The following is a 10,742-nucleotide window of genomic DNA, read 5'->3' as shown; positions in this document are numbered from 1 at the left end:
CCTTAATGATGGAGAGTGCATGTATTTCTACAAATCTTAAGCTAGTACATATTGGAAGTCCATAATGCAAGATTTGGTAATCATTTATTCTAATCAAAATTCAATATTTTGCTTGATCATAACAATGTATCAAATTCATACCAATAAATAGTTATATTTTTAATGATATTGTTAAAATACTGTGTATAATAGCATAACAAAAGTTGGACTGATCAGATTTTAAATGATAAAATAATATATTAAACTGTAAATAAGATAATTATTACTTAAATAAAACATGGCAGTTTTATGGATAACATAAAAAATAAAACATACAAAAACTAGCAGTTAGAATAACATAATCCTTGATAGTTCTGTCTTTATCTACTAACACATGCAATACACGTAGTGATGAATCAGATTAGTGAATGAATCTACCATAATTTTAATTAAAGCCTTTAGAAATAAAGCTGTTGATTTGTATAAAAAAAAATAAGCTATTTACTTTTATGTATATGCTATATTTCAAATTGTAAATCAACAATTGTATACAACTTTTATCAAAACTATGCACATCTAAAAAGGGAAAATATATATCTATGTATTACAATTATTAGAAACAAACCACAACAATAAAGAAACTGTAAACCATACATAAACAACACATATATTCAGGTAATACAGCATATATAGCAAGGTAATCAAATATACCAACCATACACAAACAGCACAATCAAATACATTAGCAACAAATCAATTATAGGCTGACATTAACATTTGATTAAAAAATCTTGAACAATGATTGGAAGAGATTTTCTAATTGCAGCAGTAAAAGGCACTTCTATGATATTTACATTGATATGCAAGTACAAAAATATATATATATATATATATATATATATATATATATATATATATATATATATATATATATATATATATATATATATATATATAAATAATTTGAGAATAAAGTTAAAAAAAAATATTTCAAACAATTTCTAAAACTATAAACAGAAGAAGCAGATAAATATTTGATGAACATGTAAATCTTGTATTTACAGCAGCTCCTCGCCTTTACAAATGTTATCAGCAACAGTACAGTCTGATCAGTAGACTTAAATTACATACGCTCAGCCAACAAAGTACCCAGTTAATGTTTCAATACTTGCATTGAATTGATTTTTTAACATAAATAACCCCAAAGGACCTATTAAAATAAAATCAATTAAAACACAATAATCTTGCACCAAAAACTGGTGTCTGGCAATTATTACATTAATTGTAGAATTTAACAACCTTATAATTTTTCATAGAATCTATAAGAAATGTTACCAGCACATAAAATGTATAACCTTGACATTAACACTTTAATTTATCCACCTTAGAGATCCCTACAACGAAAAGAAAACGTACACAAGACCTTCTCAATAGTAAGATACCCTTGACACAAATTTGATTTTAAAAACACTTTCAAGACTTCTAACAGAGGTACCATAGCAGATCCTTAAGGTCTAACAGCCATCCAAAAAATTCCAATGCAAGCAAGGCCTAGCCCAACTGACCAGTAGCCCTGCTGACCAGTTCTGAATGAATTGAAAGCAGCAAAGGTTCCACTCCATAAGAGCACAGATGGTAAAAGTGAATACATTGACAGTGGTTTGATGATACGTACACCAGGAAACCTGGCCTCACTTTCAGATTCAGCTGAATAAAACTCCTCCAACAATCTGAAAATAGGAAATAAAAACTAAAATTAAAAATGGCAGGTTCAGGTTTTTATATTTTCTTCTTAGTTCTTTATTGCAAATATTGGATGGGATTTCCTCCAACATAAATTAGTATAACATGCCAACATGTAATGTACTAATGGGCAGTTGGCTCCAATTTCAGCCTGCTTTTCTTTCTGGTTTGCTTCCAAAGCCATTGCCCACCCTAGAACAATCTGCAAGAAGTTGTTTGATTTTTGAGTTATCTCTCCTAGATGAGCTGCTGCCCCCTTCTAACAAGCCTCATCTGCCTGAGGTATGTTCTCTGGACTGAAGTTACACACAACTCTGTTTCAAATGTATCTTTCAGTGACACATTATAACATCTCCAGCAACACCTAACAAGTATCAGATGCTATGACCTAAGTGTAAATGAGACCAACCTGTCTTTCAGCTGAAACCTGGAATAAAGCCAGCTTTTCAATTCTTCCTTTTCTACAGGTACCTCTGAGATGGGAATTCTGTTAATGTGAATATGGACTCTGGGACTTGATCCCATTAAAAAATCTGAAATTGATGAATAATTCTAATGTCATTATTTTCAATTTTGCTTTAAAAAAAAAATTTAATGATTAGAAAAATATAAAACTTTCATCTATTATTATCAATCTGTTTTAGTAACTCACAAAAAGCTGCTTTATTCTATCACTGCCATCAGAACAAACATTATTCAATAACAATTTGTATTTACATTATCATAGATTAACTTTAAATGTTCAAGGCCATACAAAGTTTAACACTTAGGCTATTATTGTGCTGTGAGTCACAGGCAAAACAAAAAAAAAAAACAACTTATAACACATGCAGGAATGCAAGACTAAAATTTTACTAGTTTACATACCCTGCATAGGTGGAGCAGGCAGTCGTTGCTTAGTGCTGAAGTCGTATGTGTTTCCATATGCTATTGTAACATCATAGACGGAATCAACACTTTTTCCTAACTGTTCTATACAAACTTGTACGGCTCGAATTCTTGGAAACAAAACATTCTCAAGGGGCTGTAAGCCTGAGGTAACAAACACAGTTCAAAATGGGGTAGGTTAAAAAATGTTTATGGTTATCTGATGAGGCACGACAAGTGTGGAGTATTTAATGGGATATGGTATTTAAAAATGACACTTCATTATGTTTCATTCAGTCTGTTATTTACGGTGAGGTGAAGATAAAAAAAAATAACAACTGAGAGTTTTTCACAACACACAAAGAGAAGACAATCACTGAATCTTCTTTTTCATTCTTTATGGTAATGTTGGAGGAGATTTCCATCAACACAATGCGTCAACTTGTTATGTGCGAGAGGACATTAACTTAGATTTCAGCCTGTTTTCCCGAATCAATGTCGTGGTTTATAAAGAGGTTTGCCCTGATATATATAACAAGTTGACACATAATACTCAATATTTTTTCTAGGTTAAAGATTCGAGGTATTTTGTAAAAAAAAATATAAAACAACTATTATTAAGCTTTTACCTTGCTCTGTAGCAAAAACTTTACTACTTTCTATTGTATTTATTAGTTCAGGGTTGAAGCGAGTCCCTTCAGGAAAAACAACAAGCCACATCTGTACAAAAATATTTATCACAATTACTATACATCAAGTTAAACAATTGACAATAATGATCCCACTAATAAATCATGCATTCTCACACATTAACTTTTTCTCTAAAACGTAACCAATTTAATAACTTTGAACAAGTTTTTCCTACATCTAGAAGTTAAAAATTTGTTACTGAACCAGCTTACAGGTTTTTTATCATGGGCATCTCGACTGAGCTGCTTTTCTGCCTTATCTTTTCTAAACTTTCCAGCTCGTTTAACGAACAATGATCCATGCTGAAATAAATTTAAGAAAATAGAAAAACACAAATTTAGTCAAATTAATTCCTACTTTGGTCATTGCCACATAAGCTGATCATATCCTAATTATGCACAAGAATCTTGTTCCATATAGTAATTCTTTTTTTTAAATACAAAAAAATAATTTAATTGTGAAGTTACCAGACTATATCGAATCTATGCATGTAGCCTATTTAAAACACAAGTTTCAAATTACCATTCCTAAGTAAAACCCATAAAAAGGTAGAAATTTAAGTCCATCCTTTAAGACATAGCGGGTTCTACCCAAACTTCCACGACGCATAGATATGCAACTAGCTATTACCCAGTCCACTGCAAGTAAAAAAAAAATGAAATACTATTTAAAAGTTAAAAATTAGGTATTTGAAACTACACTATTCACAGATTAGCTTAGTTATAAAGATTTTAAGACCACAGCAACTGCATATTATAGTTTCAAACTATTTTCTAAATGTTTATTCTGTAAAATAAAATTATTTCTTAATACAAATTTGTAATGAAAGCTTCAGTTGAACGAAAGAACATAAAGGTTAAATAATTTTTAAAAATAATTTAAACAGCACATTAAAAATTTTACTTTGTGTGAAATTATGTGCAAAATGTACACACTAATTGCTAGCAATGTAAGCAATCTAGACATTGACAATGTAATTATTAAAATGAAAATGATAGAAAACTATAAATGAGACCTTACATGTACTTTGATGGTTAGACATGTATATACAGTTCTCTCCCTTTGCTAACTCTTTAAGGGCTGTAAGGTCGCCATAAAATATTAACTGAAAGAAAGATAAAAAAAATAGTGAGCTAATAAAACAACAATTAGATTCTGGTTGTTCAGACAAGGATGAACAGGCAATAAAAATACAGGCATCATTTAGGATAGAAGAAACTGAGTTCACACATTGATGCCCATGGCATTATTCTATCTACCAGTTAAGCAGCAACCAAACAAACTGTTAATATACATCACTGTGTTTTCTGTTAATACGTGACAATGGGGTAGGATGAAAGAGAATATGGAAAATATTTATAACTAAGAGTTTTGAGTTTGGACTTAAGTCTGTATGCCATCCTTGAGTCCATCCAGCCTTGATGGGTACCTAACTCTAGTTTGGGAAAGGTAAAAGTGACTGAGCAGAGTGCTGACCATGCTATGTTCAAGAAACAGATGAACTCTACTTCATCTGCCATATAAATGTAAATGTGCTAAATTGAAGATTTTAAATATGACATAACAGGTATTATAGGTGATGCTTGTAGTAAAAAATGAAACCTCACCTCGACACCAGTTATTATTTCAAAAAAGAAAAGCAGATTTCTATGATAGGTTGAAAACAAGAAATCATCTCCTTTGACGTAGACCCATCTGGGGAGTACTGATGACACAAGCCTCCACGCCCCCCACACACTGATGTATGCTGGGGCAGCTCCCAGCATAAAAACTGTGGGAACCATCCATCGCAGGTTCTCAATCAAAATGATTGCAGACAGCATCTTTAGATGAATCTGTTTAATAAGGTTACAGTGGTTGTGATTATAAAGTAAAGTTTTCAGAAGAAATAACTTCAAATTACATAATACATAGCACTTAAAAAAATAAGAGGCTAGGCTTAAGTTATTTTCACATTGTGTTGTTCATGGTACTGCCTTGCAATATATTAAAAGATTGAGAATTGGTTGTACAGTAGTACTAGATCTAGATAGATAAGTAGTAGTAGGTAGGTAGACTAGATTCTAGAATGTCACTGGACCTATACTATAGGCTTACTATTTACTACTTTAATTTAGATCTAGATTCTAGATCTAGATATCTAGATTCTAGATATCTAGATCTAGTTCTCAGAGAGACGCTGAGCTGGCTGAGTGGCAGATATGGCATTCATCAATAAACTTGAATAAACCACACATAAATTCTGGAAATCTAGATTTTAGCTAGATTTTGTCTAGATACTAGTAGACTAGATAGGCTCATCATCAACTAACTCAGAGACAACAAACATTTCAAACAAGATTCAGAGATTCATCATTTCTCACTTCTCAGTTTTCTGACATCTGACATTTCTAATTTCTTTCTTGTTTCTTGATTTCAGCCTTCGGTCATTCCGTCCCGCTCCGCTAGGTGGATATACGATAAAAGTTCCTAGCATATCTTTATAAAATAATGTATGGATAAAGAATTTAAATTTTACAGGCTTCTTACCGGTGTAATTTCACTCAGTCATTTAGAATGATTTAGAGATCTAGATCTATCCTCCTTTCACTTTCTTTCTTGGACCTGCTTGTAGTTTTTGCATTGGGAAGGTGTGTTTCCGGTGCCAAGGTCAAATTTGTTTTGCACATTGCACAGAAGAGCTCAATAAATGAAAAACAGCATTAAGATAGGCCATAGTTGTCGAACTTGTTTGGCCTGCTTCTTATAATCTTACTAAACCAAATTAAATTTAAAAAAAAATTAAATAAAAAACCACATAGTCAAACAACAATATTATATGCACAATGTTTATTCCGATACTATTTAATAAGAAGCCTAAGACAAACTGTTCATTGTCAAATCCCCACTCCTCATTCCCCAACCGCAGAACTGCTAATTTCCATTGTGACCATTTTTTAAATTCTAAAAAATAAAAATTGCGGTCTAGATCTACATACTTCCCAGTCTCACATCTGTTTAAAGTTATGTAAATTGTCGCGTTTCTATTTTTAAAAATTTACACGTAACATTGTACTTGCGAACGATATACTAAAAAAACATTAATATATTTAGATGTTGAATTACATGTCGGACTTGGTTATTCACATAGTACACACATGTAGTTAATTTATTCTTTTGCAAGGAATTTTTTCCGCACAGGCGTCGATGTTGCTATAAGGCCTAACAACTTCAAACGTATCTTTAGTTGATTGTCAACATCTATTAAAGTTTCGTTGTCTCGGTAGCGAATTACTTATTGGGCAACAGCTGTACACTCAAGAGAGTTCTATTTTAGTGAACAACTATTAAAGCAGCACGCTAAATTTTTAACCAGGGTTATATTTTAGGTGACAAATAATATAGTAACAATAGTAACATGCTGTATTTTGAACGAGCGTACTATCTCAACAAACAACCAACAACGCTAAACAGTTATTTACGTTTAATAAACTTTACATCGTTACTAAGTAAGGGACATAATCTGTTGTAGTGTTATATCTGGATTGCGGGTCCTGTGGGTCTGCATTTTCTAATGTTTTTTTTTTTTTTTTTGTATTTTGTTTTGCTCTGTGAGCGAAATGAATGAAGTTTTCGCTGTTATTTGTGTTATGTGACATCCGGAGTATGGGGTTAGGCATTGCTTTTCACTGGACGCTTAATCTAGCCCGAGCCCTTAACACGATCTGTGATGTCTAGAAATAAAGTCCATGGTGTTCAACATAGAAGTGTCATGTAGCGTTGAGTTTAGGCATATAAGAGGGCTATATGTCGGCTTTTTAGACCTAAATGGTATTGTTTACCTCACTAATATTTTATACTACACTGGCATTCTATACAACATTAGCATTGTCTACCACATTGGCATATATATATATATATATATATATATATATATATATATATATATATATATATATATATATATATATATATATATATATATATATATATATATATATATATATATATATATATATATATATATGGACCTATATACAGTTGCAATTGGTGTCACCCCCCCCCTCCCATTTTGTCAAATGGCGTAAATTTGTGCACATTATTTTAATCCACCAAAAATTTCAAATGTAAAAAAATCATATTTTTCTACATATTTTGCACTTTTTTGTCTTGGTGTCACCCTCCCCCCAAAATGGTGTCACCCGGTGCTGTCCGCAGCCCCTACCCCGCCTCGTGACGCCTCCGCTCATTGGCATTGTATACCACATTGGCATTGGTATTTTATACCCAATCGGCACCGTATACTCGAAGACAGTAAAGAGTGTTTTTATTTGGCAAAGCAGAGCTTTCTAATGTTTGAAAATGCGTTTGTATAACGTCCAGTAGTCCGTCAGTAGTATATTAGGTCCCTTTTGGGTATCATTTTTGGCGCAGGTGGTGGTGGGAAGGCGCAAAGGTTATATAGTAAAATACTCGGAGCAGGATGCCTGCCGCAGCCTGCCGCAAAGACATATAGTAAAATACTACGCCAGCTGCCGCAGGGTGGTGGAGCAGGATGCGCTGCAGGCGCAAAGACATATAGTAAAATACTCACCCACCTGGCGTTGGCGCAGGTGGTGTGGAAGTAGGTCACCTTTTGGTGACCTTGTGACGTAATCATTGACCTTGTGACGTAATCAGTGACCTTGTGACGTAATCATTGACCTAGTTACGTAATTTTAATGTGTTTTTTAATGAGTTTTAATGAATTTTTAAAATTTTAATTAATTTTTGACCTAGTTACGTAATTTGATTATTTGTTTTTATTACATAATTGTTTAATTTGTTTGTTTACTTGTTGTTTAATTTAATTACTTTGTTTATATTGTGTAATTTTTATTAACGAGTTACATAATTTGATTATTTGTTTACTTTTTAATTATTTTTATTTTGTTTATTTTTAATTTTATTTTATAATTAGTTTGAATTTAAATAAAAGACTAACACTAGCGTGGACTTTGTATAGGGACCATTCACCAACACAACGAACGGTTACCGAAAATAGAACATCCATTTAACCACATCTGTTACATATCGATCCGCAATCCTTTGTTTTTTAGAAGGCCCGTACAACGGCCGAGTTAATATCGATCGCACCCACTGGGCCATCACAGCATGATGTCCCACCTAATTAAATTTTTGTTAGGCTTCTCCGAGTTTCCCCCGCTCGATTTGACGGGTCATGATGATTTATGTGGGTTCGCGAAGCGATCCCACCGGGGGGTATGGTAATTAACGACGTACATTAAGTGGCTTTCCGCGAAGCACTTAGGTCATTATGCAACAGCTGTTGTGCGACAGCTGGTGGTGTAATTACGCTGAGCAATCGTATAAATGACCGCGAAAATTGTGTTCTAAACACTTCGACTTCGGACTTCACACCAAGCTTCACCGCGACTTATCCAGCCTGCGACCTCTGTTGACTCCTGAGACTAACCCACGCCAGCTTTATCAACCATCACATCTACCTAACCCTCCACGGACCACCTCTTTTGTGTGTGTTTATTCTATTAAAGGTAAGGTTAATATTACTTTTGTTTTAAGGGTGCTAACCCTATTAAAATACCTTTTAATTAATTAATTTAATTTTGTATCGTACACCGAGGTAAGGTTAATAGTATGAATTATCCTTTACATATCCTTTAAATAAATATGTATCTAAATAAGCAGGCAACTGTATTCCTTTTTAGTGCACAACCGACCCTACGAGACAGACTAACCATCGACCGAACCTATTGATCTACCTACCCATCCCCGAGGCATCCACTGAACCAAACGATCCAGCTACATCCAACTACACCATTTCGGATCTCCACACACAGCTAACTTCACGTTCAGCTTACACATTCAAACCCATAGGTACGTTCAGTTTTAATTTTGTTTTAAGTATGTAATTTATTTTATGATTTTTATTTTATGTATTTATTTTTATTCTACAGCCACCGACCTACCCAGTCATCCAACTACTAGACACTTCGTCAATAATGCAAACCGCCCAGTCTACCACCCATCCAGCCATGAGCCGTAACAAATGTGACATATGCGAGCGGGTATTCACCCGCAGAAACGATTTGACAAGACATCAAGACTCTGCACACGGACGACAAAGACATCCCTGCACAACATGCGGGAAAGTATTTACAAGACTAAGTAATTTAACGAACCATTATAAGACAGCACACAACAACCAAACATCACCGACCGACACCCCATCAGCAACCAACAGACAAACACTCCAACCCACATCTGTGACCGACACACATACTGTCCAACTCCCTTCAGCGAGCCAAACAGCTTGTACCGCGACCAACACTAGCCCTTTAAAACGACATACGACGTATGACGATATAGCAAACAACAAACGCGTAAAGACTAACAATGACAGTACCATTTATTCAGACACCACTATGTTTCCTGTAGACGACCTTAGGGGAGATGCAGTAGACTTACACACGACCACAGACAATCATTTACCCACATCCCTTCTCACAGACATTCCTGACTTTATTAAACATAATCACGCCATTAACATGTTACAACACGATTCACATTCAAAACCCTACACAGACAATTTTTCCTTTTTTAGATGTTTAGCCACACATTTAGGAACACCCTTAAAAAATCTTAGAAAGCCAACATTAAAACTCGCGAAACAGTGGCAGGCGTACCAAGGTCTCGGGACCTTGGATAATTTTAGTGGGGTTAGGTTGGTCGAAATTCCCCTCTTAGAGTCCTGTTTTAGTGTAAATATTGAGCTTTTTGAATTTAACGAAAACCAGATCCTTTCTCCGAAAATTAGAAGTAGTGATAGGTTTAGGGAGACTGTGTATCTTTTATTTTTTCAAAATCAGTTTATGTACATAAATAATATAGGTGGGGCGGGTCACGCTTTCGCGTGTTCTGTGTGTAACAAATTATGGCCCACCGTTAAACAATTAAACAGACACGTGAAAGGGTGTAATGGGGGGAAACCCGTAGATAGGTATAAGGGAGGGGTTTATCAGACACAGCAAACAATCTGGGAGTTTTTAGCGTCCTATGGGTTAGATGTAGATAGTAACTTTGTTTATCCCTTCCGAGCAACTTACGATTTCGAATGCTATTTCGACCATACCGCGTTACCCACGTTAGGTAGAGTTACAAAAAGCGTTGCCAAACACGTGCCTTTGTCTTGCTCTGTCGCCTCAAACGTAGATGGGTTCGTCGAACCCATCTGTTTTATTTCGACTGGTGACCCTCAAGAATTAGTGACTAGAGTTATTGACAGACTCCACATAATTGCTGAGGCAGCTTATGGAATTTTGAAAAAACAGTTCGAGCCTGTTTTTAAGCAAATCAGGAAGTTATTTCCACCTAAAGCTAGGGGTAGTGATAATAAGTCGAACGACAAAGGGTTTGATAGGTTTCTTAGCGGTAGATTAGACGAGTATTTGCGACAAATGCCA

General features: G+C 34.4%; 1 protein-coding gene across 1 annotated transcript; it reads right to left on the bottom strand.

Annotated features, from left to right (window-relative positions):
* Positions 1-1,005: 1,005 nt before the first annotated feature.
* Positions 1,006-5,916, bottom strand: LOC131942087 (1-acyl-sn-glycerol-3-phosphate acyltransferase epsilon). The gene is made up of 9 exons (XM_059301798.1): positions 5,809-5,916; positions 4,887-5,114; positions 4,300-4,384; positions 3,802-3,917; positions 3,492-3,581; positions 3,219-3,309; positions 2,590-2,754; positions 2,132-2,255; positions 1,006-1,709 (listed from the first exon to the last, which is right to left on the bottom strand). The coding sequence occupies exons 2-9, from the start codon at positions 5,100-5,102 to the stop codon at positions 1,487-1,489; spliced, it is 1,110 nt and encodes a 369-aa protein (XP_059157781.1). The 5' UTR covers positions 5,103-5,114; positions 5,809-5,916; the 3' UTR covers positions 1,006-1,486.
* Between the last annotated feature and the right edge of the window lie 4,826 nt (positions 5,917-10,742).

This window comes from Physella acuta, unplaced genomic scaffold (genome assembly GCF_028476545.2).
Source record: "Physella acuta isolate Inbredline_101_S28 unplaced genomic scaffold, ASM2847654v3 ptg000387l, whole genome shotgun sequence".
Taxonomy (NCBI): Eukaryota; Metazoa; Mollusca; class Gastropoda; family Physidae; genus Physella; species Physella acuta.
Note: the sequence above shows the minus strand (reverse complement) of the source record. Positions and strands in the feature narration are given on the sequence as shown.

Bases quoted from the DNA above. Each gene is read 5' to 3' on its own strand.
- LOC131942087 (XM_059301798.1), bottom strand. From the start codon at position 5,102: ATGCTGTCTGCAATCATTTTGATTGAGAACCTGCGATGGATGGTTCCC. The intron at 4,385-4,886 runs GTGAGGTTTCAT...TCTTTCTTTCAG, and splicing joins AAATAATAACTGGTGTCGAG to TTAATATTTTATGGCGACCT. The intron at 1,710-2,131 runs GTTGGTCTCATT...TCCTATTTTCAG, and splicing joins AGGTTTCAGCTGAAAGACAG to ATTGTTGGAGGAGTTTTATT.